We start from the raw sequence: 26,206 nt of genomic DNA on the forward strand, positions 1-26,206 counted from the left end.
TTTCTAATAAAAAATTAAATTTTTAAGGATATTTTTTACAAAATTAATAATGTTAACTCTACCCCTTCTCTAAATTTGGTACTTGTAACATTTTAAATTAAAAAAATTTCACTTCACGTTTTTCAAATCTCGAAAACATTACATAAACCCTTAATGTACTATACCCTGTTTTTAAACTAAGAGAAGTATTTCAGATTTACCTCGAAGTAATGCTTGTTTGTAATTATTGGTCCAACCTCAAGCAAGTTCTTCTAAAAACCGTTGTTCTTAGAACTCTTTAGCGACGTATTAGCATAATATAATATTTATGGATTACTACTGTCGAAGGCCAACATGATGAGTCAAAAAGAAAATATACTTAGTGATTTTTCTAGTGACATTATTAGGCGTGAATCTGTCTTTTTAGTTTACTCCTCCTGGTTTAAAAACAGGGTATCGGGTATAGTGTCTTTAAGTATAGCCATTAAAAAGGAAGGTAAGGTGCTAGAGTTCATATCTATGGCATGCTTGGATGTAAATGTTACAACAGAAACAATCCCAGTGTCATCTTTCACCAAAATAAATAGCTTTCAATCTTATTTTACGAAATAAATAAACAAGCAATACATTTTCAATATAACAATCACCATTTTTTCACAGACATTAACACTCGTACTACGACATTACTTCTTTTCTCCTTTCTCTACAGGTTGTCCGTATTCGTCAATTTCTAAGGAAGGTACCATCGGAGGCATGAATCCGTACTCCATCTTAATATTTTTGTCATCAAAATTAGACCGGGCGCTTCTATACTTTCTTAAATATCTTCCCAAATGCTGTCCGATCTTTGGAGGCAACAATCCAACATAATTATCGTTTCCCTTAACCTGGGGATGTTCACAATTTGGGTTAACAGGAGGTAGATACTCATTGCTTACTACAAATTCTTTCTTGGGTGGCAAATAAAAGTTATTTTGTGGTGCGTAAGCATAGGGATTGGGGTAATGATAACCGTCAGAAGTACTTTGGTCAACAACTTTTACGTTAGAAAAGCTGGACTGAATCTGAGAATCTTTTAAGTTAGAATAGGAAGATTCTAATTTAGCATCTTTTATGTTAGCATATCCAGAGTGAACTTGAGAATCCTTTAATTGATGTAAATTTATAGCCTGAAGTTTTTGTTGTACATGAGAAGCTAAACTTTGATGATGAAGTTGTGTTTTAACGTTCGATTTGATTTGAGCATTATGGGCTATTCCTCCATAACTCCATTGGTTAACATTCTGCAATGGAAAAGTATAGTAAGGTTTCTCAATGAACTTGACAGGAACTTGCACTGCATAAGGTCTAGGTACTTCCACCTTAACATAATAAGGTTGTGGTACTGGTACTTTAACTTCAACAGCATATGGCCTGTCGATATACTGAGGTACTGGTTTCTCAACTATTTTTTCTACTTGTACAGGCTTTTCTATGTATTGAGGAACATGCACTTTCTTTTCAACTATACGATCTACAGGAACTGCTACGGGAGTAGGGACAGGTACTTGAATATGAACGGGATAAGGTCTATCAACATACTTAGTCACGGGCTTTTCTACTATTTTTTCTACAGTAATAGGCTTTTCAATATAGTGAGGAACAGGTACTTTCTTTTCAACTATCCTCTCCACAGGTACTGGTACTCGAACTTCAACAGGATACGGTTGTTTAACGATTTTCTGTACAACTTTTTCCACTGGATAAGGTTGGGGATAGGGGACACGTACTTCTACTGGATACGGCCGATCAACGTACTTTGTAATTTGTACAGGTATATGAATTGGCCTATCTACAATTTTTTCAACAGGGTAAGGTTGCGGCACCGGTACAGGCTTTTCAACAATTTTTGTAATGTGTACAGGCTTTTCAATAACCTTTTCAACTGTCACAGGTACAGAAACTTGCTTGACTATTGGCACAGGTACTTCATAAGGAACTTTTACAGCGTACGGTTGGTGAATAATTTTAGTTATTTCTTTTTGTTGTGTTGGTAATTGTTGCAAGACAACTTGATGTTGATAACCTTGTGCAAACTGTTGGTCTAATTCGGCGAACTGGTTATGGGTGAAGGTATTTGGTAATTGTTGAACATTAATATGGTTATCAATTTCGAATATTTGATTTTGTGGTGCTGGTAGTTGACCTGGGAAATACAAAAGTGTTTTTCCTAACTCCAAGTCATTTTTAACACTTTGTTCTACTAAAGAATTATTTGCTGCATAATATCCTTCTTGTGAAAGGGGATATTCATATTTGCCTAAATAATATGGAACTGTTTTTTGTACTTCAATTTGTACATTATGCTTATTTAATTTATATTTCTCTTCTCCCTGTTCCGTACTTTCAAGTCTGACTCCTGCAGTGATGGGTGCTAGGAAAGTAGTGCTCACCGGTCTTGGTGTTACTACAATAGTTGGAGTAGGAGAAGTAGATTCGAACGTAGTTGAAACTGACTCTATACTACTAGCAGTTGTAGATACAATATGTTCCTGTTCTTTAAGAATGCTTTGTGTAGACGATACAATTTTATTATCAATATCAGCTACAACTATAGGCTGTTCCTTAAGACTTGGTTCGGTGACAGTATATTCAGTAGCTGTAGGGTAAGCAGTTGTTGATTTAATACGTTCCTCCTCATAGTTTGTAACAGCACTATTTATGTCTAGTACATCCTGACCATTTACTAGATGCTGTGTGCTTTCTATTAGCTTAGTAGGTCTTTTTGCTTTAATTTTTAATCCGAATTCTTGATAAGAGAAGGCATTTCCCTGATTTTCACTTTTAACCAACTTCTCTGCAACTAATTGTTCTTGTTTTTGTTGATCTAACAATACTATATTTGGCTGTGGTTGTTCTATCAATATCTGTTGTTCTTCTGGTTGTTGACTTTGATATATTATTGGGGTAGGAGTCGGTTGGGGAAATATAACATTTTCTACAGGTTGTGGAATATGTTGGATATAAAGTTGTTGAGCTGGTTGTGGTAGTTCCTGTTTTATCTGAGGTTGTTCAAATACAACTTGCTGATAATGCGACGGATCTTGTTGAGCAACAGACTGAGGTTCTTGCTGCTCATATACAATTTGCGGTTGAGGTTGTTCAATTTGATGTTGAATTTGCACTTTGGGTTGGTCGTGATAAATCAGTTGCTGATTTGGAGCTGGACTAACTGGCTGAGATTGTTCTCTGAACGGATCATATGGCACTTGCGGCACTTCCTGTTGTTGGACTATAGGTTGTTGGTTAGGTATTGGTACGAGTAAAGTGTTTTGTGGTTTTGGTTGGTCGAGGATTGGTGCTGGAATGGTGTGTGTTGGCACAGGTGAGCTTCCTACACCATCTTTTTTAAGTGGTCCCGTATCTGGTAATCCTTCCAATTGGGGCTTGTTTGCCTAAAATATAAAATGAATATTAAAAATTTGCAAATGATTAAGAGAATAATACAATATTTGACTGTACTTATTAATAAAAACAAAAAATATGTATGTATGTTATATGGTAAGGGAGCCCAAGCGGGGATTTTTGCAGTTACTCGAGCGCGTCAGAGTATCATATGGGGAGAAACTTGGTACCCTGCAGATGTACCTCTACCATATATTGGCTCTTAACATAGGGAAGATCGTTAAGGTGGGCCCGAAAAAAATCTATCCTTAAAAATACTCAAAATTGTCAGATTAAGATAAGGTTAAGTACATGCAAAAGAGTGTATATTTAAAAAATCTGACGATTTGAGCAGGGCGTAAAAACTAAAAAGTATTTCTTTAATATTTTTCAAAAATCTATCGAATGGTACTAATCATGACACCCAACGGAGAGGGGTAGGGGTAAATATAAAATTTTAAATACAAATCACGCAATATTTCGCAAAATGAACATCAGATCGAAAAACCGCAAAATACAGTTTCAAAATGTTTTTAAAAAATATATCAAATGGTACCAAATAAGACCCCCCAAGGGGTGGGGGGTTACTTTAAAATTCTAAATGGGACCCCCAAATTTTTATTGCAGATTTAGAATCTTTACGTAACTCATAAGTAACTCTTATTCGAGACATTCTTTCGCATTATGGATAGATGGCGCTATAATCGGAAAAAACGATTGTTGGAAATGGAAAATTAAATTAAAAAATGGAAATTCCCCACTAAAATGGAAAATTTTGAGTGACTGTAAATTAAGCACACTTTGCTCCCCTACCAATAATTTTTTAACGTATGTATAGTGCAGTCACAGTATTAAACTGTATACAAATCTTTGGACTTTGTTTGTTTTAGTGTGTCCTTGATTTGTGTGGTGCATAGATCGGAACTATAATAAGTTTCCCGTATGTTGTCTTTAGCTGGGATAAAATTACTCGTTCAAAATCATAAATGGGATTGATAAAGCAGTTAGGTATTTTCTTTTTGAGATTAACAACTACTTACGCAAAGTCTGTGTTGGGAATTATTACTTCCAGAAGAATATATTTTGTGGTCGTTTTTATTTTATGTTGTTCTGTACCAGGCCATCTTGTTTCACTGATTCCTAAGATGTCAATGTCAACTATATTCATTTTCCGATCTATATTATCGGTTTTTTCTGCTTCGTACAATATGCTGGTCACATGTTGTGTTCCTATTTTTGTGTTCATTTTTGAAATTTTTACACTGCCACCTAATGTTGATGTGGTATTTGTTGTTTCGCAGAGATTTGGCTTGATGACGACCTGGAGACACTGTGAGCTGTTTGAGATATGCTACATCTGCCGGATCTTGTTTTCAAAAATTAAAGATCAATTCAACCATGTCAGAGTTTCAGCTATGATGAGTGATTTTTTTATAGATATTGGTAGATAAAGGCTATACCGGGATAAGATGGTAAAATCTGCACTCGGATCGATTCTTACTTGGTATAGTGCAATCGAAAGTACATGCCTAAAAACCCCCTAACCAAAATTTTAGCTCTCTACGTGGCCCCCCTAGGTGTCCCCTATCGCAAAAATGTGTTTTTTCGAAAAAAAATTTTTTTGAGCGAATCTTTGCTTTAAAAACTGTGAAAAAATTTGTGAATATAGATCTTTTTGCCTAAAAATATACTGATTTTTTTTTAGATTTTTCGAATCAAAATTGTGCTCAGGAAAAATTTTTGAATTTTTCAAAATATTTTTAGGTTATGTACATAATTTTTGGCTAGCTACGAAATAATTCTTTTAGTGTATTTTTTTCCACTCTTTTGAATGGCGAAGATAGATTTGCAATTTTCTTGCCAGAAATTCCTCAAAATTCGAAAAAACCCAATTTTTAGTGTCCACCCTCATATTTTTAGCGTTTACTGAGCGCTCCTTTGATTTAAAAAATCCGAAAATATTTTAAATTGAACATACATTGTTGTGCCCAAAATAATCCTGATTTTTTTGATTAAACTTGAGCTCAGGAAAAATTTTTGTATTTTTCAAAAATTTTTTAGGTTATGTAGATAATTTTTGGCTAGCTGCGAAATAATTTTTTTTAGTGTATTTTTTTCCACTATTTTGAATGGCGAAGATAGATTTGCCATTTTTTCTCCGGAAATTCCTCAAAATTCGAAAAAACCCATTTTGTAGTGTCTACCCTCATATTTTTAGCGTTTACTGAGCGATCCTTTGATTTAAAAAATCCGAAAAAATTTTTGAATTGAACATACATTGTCCTGCCCAAAAACATCCTGATTTTTCAGATTTTTTGATTAAAATTGAGCTATGGAAAAATTTTTGAATTTTTCAAAAAATTGTTAGGTTATGTAAATAAGTTGTGGCTAGCTGCGAAATAATTTTTTTAGTGTATTTTTTCCACTCTTTTAAATGGCGAAGATAGATTTGCCATTTTCTCGCCGGAAAATCCTTAAAATTCGAAGAAACCCATTCTTTAGTGTCCCCCCCTCATATTTTTAGCGTTTACTGAGCAATCCTTTGCTTTAAAAACTCCGAAAAAAATTTTGAACTTACATTGTTTTGCCCAAAAGCATCCTGATTTTTTCAGATTTTTTTGACTAAAATTGAGCCAAGGAAAATTTTTGAATTAAAAAAAAATTAGGCTATGTATGTAAGTAATTTTTGGCAAATTTCGAAATAATTATATTTTCGTGTATTTTTTTCGTTTTTTTTTTAATGCCGGGGTTTGTTTTGCAATTTTCTCTCCGGAACTTCCTCACAATTCTAAAAATAAAAAACCCTTTTTTGGTGTCTCCCCTCCCCATTTTTATTGTTATTATTTCTACTGACATGATCAGGTTTGCCGTTTTCAAACCAAAACATGCTCAAAATACAACAAAAGTTCTTCTTTGATATTTTCTCCCATATTTTAAGCACATAATCTAATTTATACGTGACTCTTTTAATACTTTTTACACCAAAATATTTTGGTAAAACATCATTTCTTCAAATGAGTTAATAACCGATGACAAAAATCTGAAACTTTTATTTCATTTTTGAAGTTATTCTTCTTTAGGCGCGATTGAGAGTAAAATGTTTCATAAATCTGCGCGCATGCGCATACAGACAGTATGTAGTTCGTTTCTAATCTTTCAAGATAGTATCTGTATCAGCGCAAATAAGGTATTAAAAGAATATATTAATGTTTTTAGTAAATGTCTTATTTATTATAATTTTTGTGTCTTTGAATTTCTCTTCTTCTGTAGTAAGATAATAAAATATGTAGGTATAACATTTTTATCACGGTACCACTCAATCTATTTGTCACCGTGTTGTGTAATTATATCCCAAACTTACGTGTCAATTACAGGAGATTCGGTGGTCTAGTTGTTGAGCGTTCGGTCAGAGATCGAGAGGTGTCGGGTCCATTTATTTTTTTTTAATATTTTTGGTTGTTTCAATAAAAAATTTTTGAAAGTGGTAGATAAGAAAGTTAGTTTAATATTTAAATAGAATACAAATAACCTGTTAAGTATATTTACTTCGTTAAAATTATATAATAGAAGAATAACTTCTTACGTGCGTACAATACACACACATTCTTTTTAATAGGAAAACAGATAAAATACGATTATTTGATGATCCAGTTCGTAATTTACTTACTTACTTAGTCCTAAGCCTTTCTACCTTTAGGTGTAACACTGGTTCGTAATTTAAATAGACATAATATAACCAATATCTGCGGAATATCTCTAGAATGCTATGTATTAAATGGATGATTTAATAATCAACCACACTTTAGTTTATGTAAAAAAGTTTTTCAATGATTAACTTGCTTTGGTTTTTGATGGGACATATTAACGTCGTCAAAAATGTAAAAATAATTACCAAAACCGACACAACTACTATGAGAAAAGTAATGGATGATCCAATCGGTATAAGAACTGGATCATCACTGGTATCATGAAGGAAGGTGATGTTTGCATCGTGGACAGAGGTTTTAGGAATGTGATACCCTACCTAAAAATCAAGGATTCAAGGTTCTTATGCCTGCCTTAGAAGGAAAAAGGTTTAATTTGCATACAAAAAGGTCTATTTTGCAGCTAGCCAAAAATTATCTACATAACCTAAAAAAATTTTGAAAAATTCAAAAATTTTTCCTGAGTTCAATTTTAGTCAAAAAAATTTGAAAAAATCAAGATGCTGTTGGGCAAAACAATATATTTTCAATTAAAATTTTTTCGGATTTTTTAAATCAAAGGATCGCTCAGTAAACTCTAAAAATATGAGGGGGGCACTAAAAAATGGGCTTTTTCGAATTCTGAGGAATTTCCGGCGAGAAAATGGCAAATCTATCTTCGCCAATCAAAAGAGTGGAAAAAAATACACTAAAAAAATTATTTCGCAGATAGCCAAAAATTATCTACATAACCTAAAAAATTTTTGAAAAATTCAAAAATTTTTCCGTAGCTGAATTTTCATAAAAAAAATCTGAAAAATCAGGATGTCTTTGGGCAAAACAATGTATGTTCAATTCAAATTTTTTTTCGGATTTTTTAAATCAAAGGATCGCTCAGTAAACGCTAAAAATATGAGGGGAGGGGGGCACTAAAAAATGGGCTTTTTCGAATTTTGAGGAATTTCCGGCGAGAAAATGGCAAATCTATCTTCGCCATTCAAAAGAGTGGAAAAAAATATACTAAAAAAAAATTATTTCGCAGCTAGCCAAAAATTACCTACATAACGTAAAAAATTTTTGAAAAATTCAAAAATATTATTATTAAAACAACCAAAAATAATAAAAAAAATTAATCGTCCAGAATTGGAACCCGGGACCTTTCGATCTCTGACCGAACGCTCAACAACTAGACCACCGAGTCTCCTGTAATTGACACGTAAGTTTCGGATATAATTACACAACACGGTGACAAATAGATTGAGTGGTATCGTGATAAAAATGTTATACCTACATATTTTATTATCTTATTACAGAAGAAGAGAAATTCAAAGACACAAAAATTATAATAAATAAGACATTTACTAAAAACACTAATATATTCTTTTAATACCTTATTTGCGCTGATACAGATACTATCTTGAAAGATTAGAAACGAACTACATACTGTCTGTGTGCGCATGCGCGCAGATTTATGAAAAATTTTACTCTCAATCGCGCCTAAAAAAGAATAACTTCAAAAATGAAATAAAAGTTTCAGATTTTTTTCATCGGTTATTACCTCATTTGAAAAAATGATGTTTTACCAAAATATTTTGGTGTAAAAAGTATTAAAAGAGTCACGTATAAATTAGATTATGTGCTTAAAATATGGGAGAAAATATCAAAGAAGAACTTTTGTTGTATTTTGAGCATGTTTTGGTTTGAAAAGGGCATACCTGATCATGTCAGTAGAAATAATAACAAACAAAATAGCAAAAATCGTTATTTATTGATATGCAGTTTATGGGCTCAAAAATGGGGAGGGGAGACACCAAAAAAGTGTTTTTTATTTTTAGAATTGTGAGGAAGTTCCGGAGAGAAAATCGTAAATGTAACCCCGGCATTTAAAAAAAAAGGAAAAAAAATACACGAAAATATAAATATTTCGAAATTTGGCAAAAATTACTTACATACATAACCTAATTTTTTTTTTGAAAAATTCAAAAATTTTCCTTGGCTCAATTTTAATCAAGAAAATCGGAAAAATCAGGATTCTTTTGGGCAAAACAATGTAAGTTCAAAATTTTTTTCGGATTTTTTAAAGCAAAGGATTGCTCAGTAAACGCTAAAAATATGAGGGGGGCACTAAAAAATGAATTTTTTCGAATTTTGAGGAATTTCCGGCGAGAAAATGGCAAATCTATCTTCGCCTTTCAAAAGAGTGGAAAAAATACACTAAAAAAAAATATTTCGCAGCTAGCCAAAAATTATCTACATAGCCTAAAATTTTTTTGAAAAATTCAAAAATATTTCCGTAGTTCAATTTTAATAAAAAAAAAACTGAAAAATCAGGATGTTTTTGGGCAAAACAACGTATGTTCAATTCAAATTTTTTTTCGGATTTTTTAAATCAAAGGATCGCTCAGTAAACGCTAAAAATATGAGGGGGGGACACTAAAAAATGGGTTTCTTCGAATTTTGAGGAATTTCCGGCGAGAAAATGGCAAATGTATCTTCGCCATTCAAAAGAGTGGAAAAAATACACTCACTAAAAAAAATTATTTCACAGCTAGCCAAAAATTATCTACATAACCTAAAAAAATTTTGAAAAATTCAAAAATTTTTCCTGAGCTCAATTTTAATCAAAAAAATCAGGATGCTTTTGGGCAAAACAATGTATGTTCAATTCAGAATATTTTCGGGTTTTTTAAATCAAAGGATCGCTTAGTAAACGCTAAAAATATGAGGGGGGGACACTAAAAAATGGGTTTTTTCGAATTTTGAGGAATTTCAGGCGAGAAAATGTCAAATCTATCTTTGCCATTCAAAAGAGTGGAAAAAATACACTAAAAAATTTTTTTCCCAGCTAGCCAAAAATTATCTACATATACTAAAAATTTTTGAAAAATTCAAAAATTTTTCCTGAGCACAATTTTGATCCGAAACATCTAAAAAAAATCAGTATGTTTTTGGGCATAAAAATCTATATTCACAAATTTTTTCACAGTTTTTAAAGGAAAGGTTCGCTCAAAAAAATTTTTTTTCGAAAAAACACATTTTTTGCGATAGGGGACACCTGGGGCGACGTAGGGAGCTAAAATTTTGGTTAGGGGCGTTTTTAGGTATGTACTTTCGATTGCACTATACCAAGTAAGAATCGATCCGAGTGCATATTTTACCATCTTATCCCGCTATAGCCTTTCCACATATTTAAAATTATTTTATCTGGAAGGGGCGATTTATCTGAATTAAAGCATCATGTACGTCAATGATTGTATGAGTAATAAGAAAACTACAGCAAACACTATTAAATAATATTGCTAAATAGATAAATAGATGCAGAAGGTTCTTGGGCAAGGTCAATCAGTCTAAGACTCGCGTGAAGCCGCTAAACGCAACCCTTAGCAAAAAAGAAGCATGTTCTGTCTTTATACTAATCGAAATTCTAAAATAAATTCTAAATAAAGATTTTCATGAAGCAGTTTCAAAGTTATTGATTATTTAGTATGGTATATAGACCCAAACCCAGACATCCAAAGTGAACGTTATCTTTCAACACCAAATTATCCTATATGGTCCACATATTGTTGGTAAGAAGTAGAAATTGGTAAATTAGTAGTTTTTTACGTTTTTCATCAATATTTCTAGACCTAAGTTTAGCGTGAACAATATTCTATACAAAAATGGTCTACATTAAATTTAAAACGATAATTTTACTGTTGGAAAGATATCCATGCAATATTGTCCATAGAAAGTTCAGAGTGGGTTTCTTCGTACCAGAGTTTTATATGACGTAGGCCTGTAGAAGCATCTTGAAGTTGGTGAGGTTGACTTCAAGGGCTTATCAGTAACATACCACTGGCCATTGAAACAGAAAATTTTATTTAGAAAACATAATCTTGTTAAAAAAATTAGTTTCTTCAGTAATAATATTATAATGTGCCCAAGTAATGTAAAAAATATGGAAAACTTCCACTTTACACCCTCCATAACACCGAAACCGTTGATTTTAGAATAATTATGCATAGTACCTTTTCGTTTCAACTTTAATGTAGAACATTTTTGTAGAGAATATTGTTCACGCTAAATCGTTTAAGTTTAGAAATATTGACGAAAAACGTAAAAAACTACTAATTTACCGACTTCTCCCCTCACCTTCCCCCTCCTCCAATCCCGACATTCAAAATGGTGTAACTTCTTACTGAAAAATATGTGCACCATATAGAACAATAATTTGGTGAGTACGGTCCTGACAATGATAATATACATCACGTTGTAAACCGCTGCGAAATTTATCAGTTTTTAAATGATAAAAACACAGTTTAAAATTATTTTGTTAGTTCCTCCACATTGTTATAGTTGAAACACCATGTAAACCTCGCAAACCTGACGTGAGTACCAAAAACCACATCATATTATATTTATATTAATAATAATATAACCTATAAAATATCCAAGAAATATAAATAGGACCAGTTTTGGGACAAGATCCACACCGGTTTTTGAACCGGCGACAGGGCCGGCCTTGCAACGTCTCCAAAATTAATCAAACATGACTTCGAATAACACCATGAACACTACCCAAACTACATCTCACATCTCATATTCCAGTGTTGTTAACACGTTTAAACAACCAACAAAGGACGAAGCCATAGTTCTTTCTAGTATTGAAGGAACCAAAGTTCAAGAGTACATCATAGCCGTCGGTTCAATAGTTGGTCCACGTAACGTATCTTTCGCTTCCAGAATAGCCAATAATAGAATATGTATATATCTCTCTTCTAAAAATATGGTTGATTCATTGCTGCATTCCCACAAATACGTCAATATAAAAGAAACTCAAGTAGAAATAAGAAGACTTATCACTCCAGCTCAAAGACTGATAATATCAAACGCTGGTCCTTCTGTTCCAACCACGTTAATTGAACAAGAACTACGTAAAATGGGTATAAACGCCGTCTCTAAAATGACTTTTCTTAGGGTAGGAATGCCTGAAAGCGAATACAGCCATGTCTTGAGTTTTAGAAGGCAAACATTTATCACACCTTTAGAAAATATGTCCATTCCCGATTCTTTCATGATCTCTCATGATAATACCACTTACAGACTATACCTTTCTATAGAAGGATTCAACTGTTCAAAATGCAAGACTATTGGTCACCAGGAAACAGAATGTCCTGACAATGCTAATACAATCACTTCTAATGCAACCACTTCTAATACAACCAATCTTGACTCAACCAATTCTAATACACCCACTTCTAATACAACAAATCCTGACCCAACCAATTCTAATCCAACCACTTCTAAAGCTCTTCCAGAAACCTCCCAAAACACACAATATATTACAAATCTACCTTATAACCAAACAAAACAAAAACCTTCTGACAAAGCCTTAATATCCACCTCTAACGATCACCCAGCATCTTCCCAAAACATATTAGATCAGATCCCAGACGTACAGGTCTCTAAAAACCAATTAGAATCTACCATACAAACTGACGACATGTCAAGACCTACAAATAATACAAATGAAACAAACACTTTAAAAATCCCAACATCATCAACTTCCAACAAGATCAGCAATCTTACTCCATTAGAAATAACACAACCTAAAATTATTCCAAACGTCACAAAACATCTAAAAAGGCTCATCTCATCGTCTCCAGAAATCAACGAAAATACCACACAGACCGATTCTCATATCTTCACTTCTCCAGTAACAAGGAAATCAAAGAAAAAAACAAAAACGTCTAAGAGAAATTCTCGTGATGAACTTTTACTTTCCCTTGAGACAATTAAAGACAAAATCGCAAACAGATCACCACCACTTGTCCTTAACTTCGACGAAATATGTGACTTTCTCGAAAACACATTAAACGCCAAACATCCCGAAATAACCTCAAAAAACTATTCGAACGAAACAGCCGAATTAATTCAGATCCTTAATTTTGTTCACGCTTATACCCACAATTCAAAATTAAAAAATAATATAACTCGATTAAGAAAGAAACTAAGCCCCAATAATTTCTCTTCCACAGAAGAGACCGATGAAACACATTCTCAATCAGAACTCGAAAATGTCTAACCCCTATATATTACAGTGGAATATCAATGGGTTCTACACCCATTTAGAACAATTAAAACTTCTAATAAATGAAACATGCCCTAAGATCTTATGTCTTCAAGAAACTCATTTTAAGCAATCCAATATTAATCTTCAAAACTACCAATGTTTTCCAAAAAACAGAATAGCACAACAGGCAAGTGGCTGAGTAGCCATCTTTGTAAGAACAGACCTAGAAGCTAAGCCAATCACATTAAGAGTGTCCTCAATTTCAAAAAGATAGAAGATCCCATAGAATCACAGACGATGACCTCAAGACAATCCTCACCAAAAAAGTTTCATCAGTGTTAACATGTTTAAAAGACATCAAATTGTATAACTTTATTTAATGTAATACTTTGTATTGTTATATCCACTAATAACCCTGCGCGGTTGATGTGGTTTTGTGTTTTAAATAAAAAAAAAAAATAATTTGGTGTTGAAGAAAAACTTTTATTTTGGATGACGAGATTAGGCCTATTTTTGGACCAATAATATTATACTACCTCCGTAACTTTGGAACCGTTCGTTTTAGAAGGATTATGCATTGGACCTTTTTTGTTGAAAATAAATTGAATGTAGAACATTTTTATATAGAATATTGTTCACGCTAAACCGCGTAGTTTTAGAAACAAGGATAAAAACCGCTAAACGCCGTAAAAATGCGTGGTGCATACAATATTCCAGCTACAAAAGATCTGATATGAATATTACGTGGCGCGAAAATGTATTTTCATTTTGACGCAAAACAAAATTCTAGTTTTATTTTAAAAGATTTTTTCATAATATTTGCCCAATTTGAAGTAAAACGCGCCACAAAAGAGTAACTTTGATACAGTTTGAATTTTGAAACTCTTTTGTGGCGCGTTTACTTCAAATTTAGCAAGTATTATGAAAAAATCTTTTAAAATAAAACTAGAATTTTGTTTTTCGTCAAAGTGAAAATACATTTTTGAGCCACGTATAATATATATATTCATATAAGATCTTTTGTAGCTGGAATATTGTATGCGCCACTCATTTTTACGGCGTTTAGCGGTTTATTATTCTTGTATCAGGAGAGTTTTTTAAAGTTATTTATAAATTAAATGTATAAAGTTGAATGCAATGTTTCTCGATTATACTTTAAGCTTTATAAATGGTCGCCTTTGTCGTATTATCTCCCAAATGACCTAATGCCCATCGAATGTACACTATATTTTTTTTATATTCGAAATACATTGAAAAAAATATTGGGATGGCCGGAAAAGAACTTGGATTGCCCGTTGCCAGATCAAACTAGCGTCGTAACCATTACAACTACATAAACCATTTAGGGAATAATCGTTAATTGGATTATACCTTTGTAGCTGAATAACTTCAAAACGGCTTAACCGATTTTGTTCACTAAACATGAGTTTGAAACGTATTGACAAGTAGTATCTTATCAAGTATGGTTAAATATGATAACTGAAGCTATTACAGGAATTATTGAGCTTGAAAAACCGCTTTTTCCATAAGAAATAGATTTGGTCATATTTATGAACCCTATAACTTAAAAATTCGAATTTTTGCGGATATACGGTATACACCGTTAGATTTATCTAGAGTCCTTCTACAAACGCTCAGTTATTGGCGTAATTCGTAGGTTGAAATTTTGAGTAATTGTCGAAAAACCAAAATTTTCAAAGTTTAGTTTTTCAGTTTTTCGGCTATCCTGAGCCGTGTGTATGTCTGATCCTAACAGCTTACACACCATTTGAAAGCTTTACTCAACGCTATTAATTTGGTGTATTTACTGTTCTCCTGTCTCTTCTTGACTTGAGTCGAAGATATATACCGCCAAAAAATATGCCGTTTTGCACCTGCCAAGTCCTTAAGCTGGCTTATGGATAGTCAAAACTCATAAACTACACCGGTTCTGAATCGGCCCTCACCCCCTCTTCAAACACAGAAAAAATAATTCAGATCGGTTTAACTTTTCTACACACATACGTACATACATATCCACAAACATTTTTCCTTTTTTAAATAAAAATTGACTCATATTTCTGAGCTCGGTAACTTTTGAACGGTATAACCGATTTTCAAAACTAAACATGCGTTGGAAAGGTAATGATCAGTACTCTTAGAAGTCGCAAAGGTCGGAGTTAAATTTTGGAAGTTTTTGGGAGTTTTGGGGACGAGAACGAAAAACAGACCCTAAATAGGAAGGGCCATAAAATCCACATCCTTGGTCCAAAATGGATGGTTGACATATGAATGGGTAAGTCTTTTCCTGAACTTTAAGAAGGGAGCAGGCCCAATTTTCAGTTCAGTCAGATTTAGAAAATCGAAAATTTCGTGTATATATAGTGTCGCGTGTAGGGGGTGTAGGTGTGCGCCACTGGCGAGAACTGCCGTTCTCTGGTAATATTGACGAAAACCCTAAAAAACTACTAATTTACCGACTTGGTGTACTTACTCAAAATGGTGTAACCTTTTACTGAACATTATGTGGACCATATAGAACAATTTGGTGTTGGAGAAAAACTTTCACTTTGGGTGTCTGGGTTATGCCTTTTTTGGATCAATTGTATCTTACTAATTCAGAAGCAATTTAATTTTTATGTACTAATTGTACTACTACTTTATAGTTGTTCACTAAAAGTCTCTAATAAACACAGGGCCGCCGAGAGGAATGAGCGGGCCCCGGTAAAAAGTAAAGGGCGGGCCCCCGGCAAAAAGTGAAGAACGAAAAAAATTGTTTAATTTTTATAGAAATTAAATTATAAAAAATAATAAAAAACCTTTTAAGCATAAATTTTATTAAATTTTAATTATATTTATAATATTGAAAATATTTATAATACAGGTGTTTTCGGTAATAAAGGTACAAATTTTCGAAAAATCGCAACATTTCACAGTAACTCTCAATAATTCTGAATCTAAAATCATTCTCAATTCACAAAGTTGATAGGCATAACCGATCCTGTTTCATTGAAGCTATCATTACTTTATAGCATTTTTTATGCGACAAAGAAAAATAAAGGATCTTTCTGATAAATAAACTTATAATCTTAACGAAATAACGATTCAAATTTGAGATGTTTAATTTTATTAAGAAAATTTATTGAAGAAAGTTGAGAGATTCACCAATATTATCCTTGTATATCGCTCTCAAATGAAAAATTTCGTCTATCAATTCTTCACTGATGTCTTCTTTATAAAAGTCACGTAATATAGATATCAATTTTTTTCTTAATATTGTCGTCATTTCATCTCGGAATATCCATAAAATGTAAAATGGCAAATGAATTTTATTTTCCGCATTAAATCTTCTGCAAAATTATCAGTGGCATCGCTACTAGGCCCATGCAAAACATCAAAAAATCTCACAGGCTTTGTGAGCCGTTTTCCTTTATTTGATGTAAATGCTGGATTTATTCCATAATTGCTGGTAACTAATTTAGATTATTCAACATAGAATCTTCTGATTTTTTTGTAAATCTTCTAGAAGCCCTGATATATTTTTAATATCCATATCCATACCATTGTTTTATCTGACTGCACTGTACTATTTGACTCCTGTGATTTATTGCTGTTAAAATTTTAAAACCAATCGTTAAATGTCATAATATTAAATATAGCTAAGTATTAATTAAACGCATTATGAACATAGAGTGAATAGCAAATAAAACGGGAAAAATTACGACTTTGGTCTGGTCGACGCCGGGCCCCTTACATCGCCGGGCCCCGGTAAAATGTACCGGCTGTACCGCCCTCTCGGCGGCCCTGAATAAACAAATTAGTCATAGAAGTAGTAGAGCGTATTACTCGTAATAATGACTATTACTCCACGGAAATAAGCAAAAAATAGGCCATGTTTAGGACACTACATTATCCAGGTATTCGACAGCTTTTTTAGGTGTTGTAAACCTGTAAGAGAAAACCTTGGAGCTAAATGGAGCTTCGCAGGTCACACTGCTAGACAAAAAGACCAACGTTGGAACGCAATAATTCAACATTGGATACCTTACCAAAGTAAAGGATGTTAAAAGAATAGCCGGAACAAAATGGAAATATGCTGCTTAGTGTAGAGACCAACAGAAGGGTTTGGGAGAGCTAAGAAGAAAAGGAAGAAAACCTACGCAAAAACGCAATTTTTTCGATTTTTTTTGCACCAAATTAAAAAGATAAAAGAGATAAAATAAAACTTGATTTTTCAAACAATTGGAAAGTCTTTAAAATGCTGGATTTTGAAAGACAAAAAGTTATTTTGTTAATTCGGAAACTGTAAAATCAGCAAAAATCGTTATTTGTTAATAACTTTTATTAAAACCTATGTCGAACTTTGGTGTTTCACCCAATATTGGGTATTGGGTTACATAACAAACCGTCAAAATTTGAGACCGATTCATTAATGAGTTTAAAAGTTATTATATTTGTTTATACCAGAGACCTATTTTTTGCAAACATAAGACAGCAAATAATGAAGGTAGAGTAATTCTGAGGGTGCCAAATTTATTATAGTCAAAAATCGTAATGCCAAATTTTTAAATTTTGTAGTTTATAACCGTTTGGGATAACTTTAAAAACATTGTCCATAGAAAAAATACTTTAAATATTCGAAAAACTGGTATTTTACACCAGTTTTCAAAGATATATTTCAAATGGTGACTAATCGTGGTAAGTGAAGGGGGAGCTGGGAGCCTATAAATCCACGAGTTCAAAAACTAATAAATGGGGCTAGGAGCCTATAAATCCACGGGTTCAAAAACTAATAAAGGAACTTAAAACTATTATCATTTTCTATATCTCGAGATCTACTCAATGGTTATTGAGTTTTTCTTTTTTTAATTTGTATGTTTTTTTATGTAAATTACAAATATGCAATGTGTCTAGACATTTATCAATTAAAAAAATAGTTTTTGTCCAAAAATCTATTTTTTAATCATACAATAATTATTATTCATATAAAAAGTTAAAGCACACTTACAATAAATATTTATTTATTAAAAATAATTTATTTAGTAAATTGTACTTTAACGTTTTCCATGTTTATTAATAAAACTATAATTGAAAAAAAAAAGATTTTTGCAAAAAAAATATTTTTTTCAAAAATTGTCTAAACTCTAGATAAATTAGATTGTTTAATAATTATCAATTTATAAACAAATTACATATACGTAGAAAATACAAAAACAAATAAAAAAAGAGATCAAAATCTATTGATAGTCCTGTCGCCAGGGGGGGTACAACGGCCTCCTTAATTCAGATGGACTTACCCAAGTTTTTTTTATATATTTTGACCCGTAGAATACGAATTTTTTGGGTAACAGTTGATCCGGATGTCGATAAGGTTGTTATAGACAAAGAACTTGAGGAATTACATAACAGCGATTTCTCGCAAAACAAAACATCTTTTTGTATTTTTTGGGTCATTTTAAGCAAAAAATATTCCTACAAGTTTTTTCGTAGAATGCATAGTTTTCGAGATAACCGCGGTTGAACTTTCAAAAAATCGAAAAATTGCAATTTTTGAACCCGAATAACTTTTGATTAAAAAATAAAGTAGCAATTCTGCTTACCGCATTTGAAAGTTTAAGTCAAATTATATCGGTTTTGATTATTTGCATTGCTAAAAATTAATTTTTTTTATTGTTAAAATAATCTATAAACACATAGTGTTTCCCGTGCCTAATACATGCGTTTTAACGCCTGCTACGTAGAAATTGCCTCGCTTGCACTCGTAGCTACTCTGCCTACTCGTTCGATTTTAAATGAGAAATCATTGAAAACATCACTCACATACTAGGTGTTTATAGCTTTGTTTAACAATAAAATAATAAATTTTTAGCAATGCAAATAATCAAAACCGATATAATTTGACTTAAACTTTCAAATGCGGTAAGCAGAATTGCTACTTTATTTTTTAATCAAAAGTTATTCGGGTTCAAAAATTGCAATTTTTCGATTTTTTGAAAGTTCAACCTCTGTTATCTCGAAAACTATGCATTCTACGAAAAAACTTGTAGGAATATTTTTTGCTTAAAATGACCCAAAAAATACAAAAAGATGCGTTTTGTTTTGCGAGAAATCACTGTTATGTAATTCCTCAAATTCTTTGTCTATAACAATCTGATCGACATCCGGATCAACTGTTACCCAAAAAATTCGTATTCTGCGGGTCAAAATATATATAAAAAACTTGGGTAAGTCCATCTGAATTAAGGAGGCCGTTGTACCCCCCCTGGCGACAGGACTATAAGTAGATCCGGAGATATAGAAAAGATTAGTATATTAAAATTGCTTGTTTGGTATTTGAACTCGGTGGATTTATAGGTTCCACCTAGTCACCATTCGAACTACATTTTTTTTTTAAATTCGTAGAGGGTCATGTGAAGGTGTAATGTTTGTGCAAATTTTTTGAGAAAAAATACAAATCTCATTCTTTAAAATGGCACTAATCAGGTTCCTTAATTGTTATCAACGAATTAGATGTGAATTAAAAAATCAATTCTAACTTTTGCCTAAATTGATATTTTTTTATTTGCTAAATTTTTTTATTTGAAAATTCGTGTTAAAATGCCTAAACCTTAGAAAGCGAGTACGAAAATGTTATGTATTTTCTGTTCTTTTGTATGGTGTGGAGACATGGACTCTTAATAAACAATGTCTCAATATATTGGAAGCATTTGTAATGTGGACATATCGAAATATGCTGAGAATCGCCTGGACAGACAGAATAACCAGGCAATGAGGAAGTACTAAGAAGAATACAGAACAGCAGGGAGGTACTGGATTCCATCAAGATAAGGAAACTTCAATACTTGGGTCCAGAGCCGTGCGATACATCTTTTCAATATGATGCAAGTTTTCAAAATGCCGTCCCTTAAATATAATTAAAACTTAACTTTTTTTATTAAATGCACCTGCACAAAATGAACACACTTTTATTTTAAAAACAAAACATAATTTAAATTACATGAAATACGTATTAACATTAAATAACATTTTTCAAAAATTACAATTTTACCCTTCTGACTTTAATTTTGGCAAATTCATCAATCAGATTTTTGTAGTCTAAAGTAGCAGCTAGTGAGGACTCTATTGAAATTAGTGCTAATTTTTTTAGTTTTGTTTGTCTAATAGTTTTTAATAATTTTTAATTTTGAAAAACTTCTTTTCCCACTAGCTATTGAGACAGGGAGTGTTAATAAAATTCTTAGCGATACAACTACATTTGGGTATACAGAAACAGTTTAAAACATCTAAAGGTTTCATAGTATGTTATCATTTGGGATATATCACGCAATTCTTCTAGAAGATCATTTGCCTGTATATTCGATTCTTTTTCTATAGGGTTCTATAGGGCTTTTCATTCACAGTCATTTGTTTCGAGCTTCTGTCATGTGTCACACAATATTAATATATTATATGACACATATTATTGGTATATACCCATGATACAAACCAAAGATGTATGACGTAGATATATTAATATTATGTGACACAAGACAGAAGCTCGAAACAAATAGCAATCGATGAAAAACACTATTGAAAGTATTGAATGAAGATTCATACAATATTTTTTTAGTGTTTTATCAATCTATTTTCCTCAATTTAAAAATATCACTAAAAATTTATTTATTTATGAATTTCTAGAAGCGAAAATCGACCAATCAAAGAATTAATGGTAATGTCTAAAATATAGATGAAAAAAATTATTTTAAATTTATCTTCTTGTGTTAAAAGCTCATCCATAGATTTTTCATAATCAATTTCATTTCCGAATTTCATTTTCCTCTGGAAATTCGGAGATTATATCAAGATTTTCTGTAATTTCGTTAGCAGTGATTTTCGTTTGGTCATAGCCAGATTGTCTGTAACTTTTAATTTTTTTTTATTGTTTCTGACAACCTTCTTACACAATCTGACAAATTTATAGTTACATGAAGCAACATCTTCGAGACTGAATTTATATGAAATAAAATATCATGACCAAGAACTTTACCGCATATAAATTTATAATTTTTAATATTTTTTGCTAATCCTTGTGCTTTGACTTTAGTTTCTGTAACTTTGTTGACTTCTTCTATTGTTTCGAATACGGCATCATATATTTCACAAAATTGAAATCTTTCAATGCATCTATTCGCCTTGACCATCTAGTATCGCTTAACGGTTTTAGAGTTAGTTGAAAAACATGGTTTTTCAGAACTTGTGGAACCAGAAAAAAAGTGTAAAGTTCTTGTATAGGACAAAAAAGGTTGTTGTTTCTGTAGAAGAAGACGCTTTCACTTTTAAAACTAAGTTTGCAAAGTGACATGGTTACTCTTTAAACTCGAGTGACACAAGCCATCGGATATTTTTCAAATATTCTATTTTGTTTTTAATATGATTATTTTATATATCACTTTGTTATCCATATGAATATTTTGATTTATTTTCATTTTACTAATTATGATGCCGCCTGATGCGACCGCCTCACCGCATCATAGCACCGCACGGCCCTGCTTGGGTCATTTAACACGTGGTGACAGATATGAACTCCTAAAATGAATTATGCAGGGAAAAATTCAAGGAAGGCGTAGCCTAGGTAGGAGAAAAATGTCCTGGCTGAGAAATCTTAGAGAATGGTTTGGATGCAGCTTAACTGAACTCTTTCGGGCTGTAGTGTCGAAAGTTAGAATAGCAATGATGATTGCTTTGTCGCGGAGATAGCATGTGAAGAAGAAGTTAAAATGCGAGCTTTGCGAATATGTAAAAAGATTTGGCATTAGAAAGATTTTGACTATAGTTAGTAATTTTTTTATAGTTTTTTAATACATACTGAGAGTATAAGTCTTTTACTTTTACTTGGCATCGGCAGAATGGCCTAATATTCATTATTTTCGATATTGTGTTATAGCAAATAATTGGCCTAGGGGTAAACAAATATAGTAACTTATAAACTAGTTAATGGGTTGGTCTTAAATTTTGAGGGTTTGTTAATTATCCTAATACAAAACCATGGGTAAAACATCAAAGTTCTATATTAGTTTTAATAAAAGTTATTAACACATAACGATTTTCACTTTTTTCGAGAAATCAAATTTTGAAAGTATATGCCAACTATTTAGCTGTTCAATTGGGTGCAAAATTGCGTTTTTTGCACTATGTTGATAAAACAGGCAGGTTTTTTTTACTAAGGGTGTATAACAACTCAACAATTTATTTAGAACCTGGATAATTCAGTGTCCTGAGAAAATCCTAATTTACCTGGACTATATTATATTTTCATAAATATGACCATAAACATGACCAAAAAAATAATATCTTCTCGTCGCTAACGTAGTTTAGTTCACAAAATATTCATCGGGAATAACACATATTATTATTCATCCGTTGTTTAATCTATAATCTACAAGTAGTTACATTCATTAGTAGAAGTTGTAAATAAAAGCGACCATAAGAAAAAATTTTGTAGAAGAAAATGCTTTTTTAAACCTAGTTCTCTATATGTTATATCGTTATTAACCACGAACAAACACTTAGTATTAACAACTAATGACAGAGTGGGATTCACCATTACCCTAACTGGGGCATATCCAAGATTAAACTAGAGGTGCCTACTACTCCTACTAAAATATTTGTATTAAGAAAAGTATAACTAACTCATAAGCATATTGAAAATAGCCTCAATACGCATGTGGGAATGGAACTAAATTATTTACTGTGGCTATTATAAACAATTATGAAATTTAATTTAATTTAGAATTTATTTGGTATGTTGTTATGAAATTGGTTCAATACTGGTATAAATATTAATAGTTTTTGCAATCCTCTAGAGATTATTATAATTTTCTAATTAAAGCACGCATGAGATTAGGGTTAATGAGTGTTATACAATCTTTCATTTAGTTTATGAACATTACTAAATTACGAGTAGATGAAAACTGCGTTAGCATATATTATGGTAGCATATATACTCGATGAGTATTTGATTTAGGTATTTGGAGTAGGTATTTTCGAAGAAAAGCTAAATATATAACTAGCATTAGCTTTAATATTTTTGTGAGCTATGAAAAAGGCTTTGACACCACCATAAATCAACAAAAAAATGTTGGAAGCCTTGACAGAAATCCGAATTGAATATCGGTATAATACATACATATTATAACTAAACACATATACCAAAAGACAACAGCTGCTGTTAGAGTGGGTGATCGTCAAACTCAGAAATTCCCGATATAACGTGGAGTAGGTCAGGAGGACACCATGCCCTTGACTCTAATTCAAATTTCGACTCAAAACAAGTCACAATCAATATGGCGACGTTGAAATGCGGCTGTGAGAGCGTTGTGGATTTTAGTTGAACTAACGAAATGATGTCATGAAATAACGACTTATCGAAATTAATTGCGACTAAAAAAAAGGGGTTGATATTATAATTTCGAGTCGAAATTATGGTGACACGGACATGAATAAATGGCCGAAAGCCAGGTTAGGTTTAGTTTAGGAGATTTGTTTTGTTTGTTTCTTGCAAGGAAAACTAAAGCAAAAGGTATTAATATGGCTGGGTTTTATGGAAATTTGCTGGTTTTGGAGGAATTAGATAGAATAGTATTAAATTAGAAATATAATAATTGATAATGTTCATAACGTGAATTATCAACTCAATGAAAGGTGTAAGGTAATAATCTGGGAAAATGTGTATAAAACAAGGAAAATTATGTACCAGCTATTTTATTGCTGGACATGCTGGAATCAAATCTTAAGGTTTCATATAATAGTAATATAGCTATGCAAAGTCCGCATAATGTGTGCTATTTGGTTTATAAACAAATTGGCGCTCCGAAATCTTTGTTTCAATTGTTGCTCTGTAACTCAGAACATTTTAACGTTAAACCAAAAACACTCACATAAAAATTCACTGTAATTTAATTCTGCATATTTATTCGGAAAATTCGGGTTTTCCAAACAAAATCATTAATTTTGAGCTAAGATTTTAGGGAAGTAATGATTTATCAATAATTAAAAAACTTGGTGACATAAATCTTTTTTGTTATGAGTGTCTTGAAGATATGAAAATTTGTATGTACAAAGAGGACCGGAATAAAAAGTTAATGGTTCAAAGATTGAAATTTTCTTCGAAGAAGAAGCCGTGCCCTTTTTAAGAGCGTTAACTTAATTTTAAAATAATTACTCTCCTAAAATTTTAAGTGAATATTGCAGATTTTTTTGGGAAAACTCGGATTATCCGAGTCAAATTTTTGTTGAAGGAAATCGAAAAAAAAAAAAAAAATAACTTTGTGCAGAACTAAATTGCGGTGAATTTTTATTTGAGTGTTTTTGGTTTAAAGGAAAAATCTTAGGAGTTACAGAGCACTAATTGAAAAAAAGAAGAAAAAATAACATACTTTCTGCGTACTTGTCATATCCCATATTACTAATATATGCAATCTTTACATTAGATTTTAGCAATAAAGTAGCTGGTAAATAACTTTTCCCAAAATGATATTTTTTCGATAATTTGCCCAGACTATCAACAAACGTTGCGGTGGTTGCATAGCCAATAAATTCAATAAACAGGAGGACCAACCCAAATTATGAGTAGTGTCAAAATGATAACGTTAATATCCATAGTTGGAATTAATATGAAAAAAAAAAGAATCGCTATAAATTACATCTGTCATGGCGGAGTCGAAATTAAATTGCGATATCGAAATGAATTAGAATCAGGCCCCATATCACTGATATTGTTCACTACGCTTTTGGAATATATGTGTACAAGGGCAAACCTGACCGACAAGGGAATAAACATAAACGGAGAAAAGCTTATAGCCCTTATACATGACAACTATTTAACGTAGCAATGTGACTGTGTTGTTAATTGGTATCGATTAATCGAACGTGTGGACACAAATCGATGCAGATTTTTGGTTAAAAAATCGATACACGTCGATAAATCGACACCAACAAACGGCACATTCAAATCTCTACGTTAAATATTTGTCACGTATACGGGCTATAAGCCACCTGAGGTATGTAGATGATATTGTGCCAATAGATGATAGGATAAGTGAGGCCAAAGAACTTTTAACCCATTAACCGCCAAGCAAAGAAATACTGCAATAATATGTAATATATTTGACTAACTAGAGTAAAATAAACTTAAACATTCGTAAAAAAAATTTTTTACACTTTGATAATGGCAGGTGTCACAACAACAAAATGGTTCGTTTTCGAACCTTTGGCGGAAATGAGATATAAAAATTGAAATACACAATTTTATTTGTTGTGAAAAGTCTCAAAACATTTAGAGTGTAAATGGACCTGGAAGTTTTCATAAACAAAAATAATATGGTTAGAACATTGCCTACACCTTCTTCAGCTTCTTTGTCAAAAATGAAGTCGAACGGCCCTCTATCCTTTTTAGAAATTATTTTAGATATTTGAAGTTTACACTTTCCAATCCTGTATCTTGCACTGTGCCAGTTGCATAAATTCGACGAATCGACATATTGTCTACTGTCTACAACACTACACATCCACCCTTATGGAGCCCCCCCTCCCCCACCCTAGATTATAACAAAACTGAATACCAGAATACCCGTCTTTCTAAAGGTACGTATCCACTATGTTCGTAATATTGGACCACCGAGGCACTGCCGCACGGTCTTTGGCGCACTGTTGCACGGTCCGGGAGCGCCAACCATCCACTATGTTCACGAACCTCTTGCACTCCGCGCTCCCTGCAACTGCTCCAATCGATACGGTATGCGTTCCTCTACATATAAACCGACACCAATTGGACCGTTGAGGCGGAGCGCACACTGTTGCATCGTCCGAGAGCGCCAACCATCCACTATGTTCACGAACTTCTTGCGCTCCGCGCTCCCTGCATTTGCTCCAATCGATACGGTATTCGCTCCCTTACATATAAACCGCCCCAGATTGGAGCGCCGAGGCAGAGTGCGCAAAATTGCACAGCCCGGGAGCGCCAAACGTGTCCACTATGTGGAGCAGTTGCAGGAGCTCGGAGTGAAAGCATAGTGGATACGTGTTTTTACACATAATAAAGAAATATCCC

At 32.5% G+C, this 26,206-nt stretch overlaps 1 protein-coding gene across 1 annotated transcript in view; it reads right to left on the reverse strand.

Annotated features, from left to right (window-relative positions):
* Positions 1 to 543: 543 nt before the first annotated feature.
* LOC126892733 (titin-like) overlaps positions 544 to 26,206 on the reverse strand; it is a 291,000-nt gene continuing 265,337 nt past the window's right edge. The window contains exon 5 of the mRNA XM_050662370.1: positions 544 to 3,413. Coding sequence (XP_050518327.1) covers positions 663 to 3,413 — 2,751 coding nt within the window. The 3' untranslated portion in view covers positions 544 to 662. The remainder of the gene's footprint in view (positions 3,414 to 26,206) is intronic.

Source organism: Diabrotica virgifera, chromosome 9, assembly GCF_917563875.1.
Source record: "Diabrotica virgifera virgifera chromosome 9, PGI_DIABVI_V3a".
NCBI classification, from domain to species: domain Eukaryota; kingdom Metazoa; phylum Arthropoda; class Insecta; order Coleoptera; family Chrysomelidae; genus Diabrotica; species Diabrotica virgifera.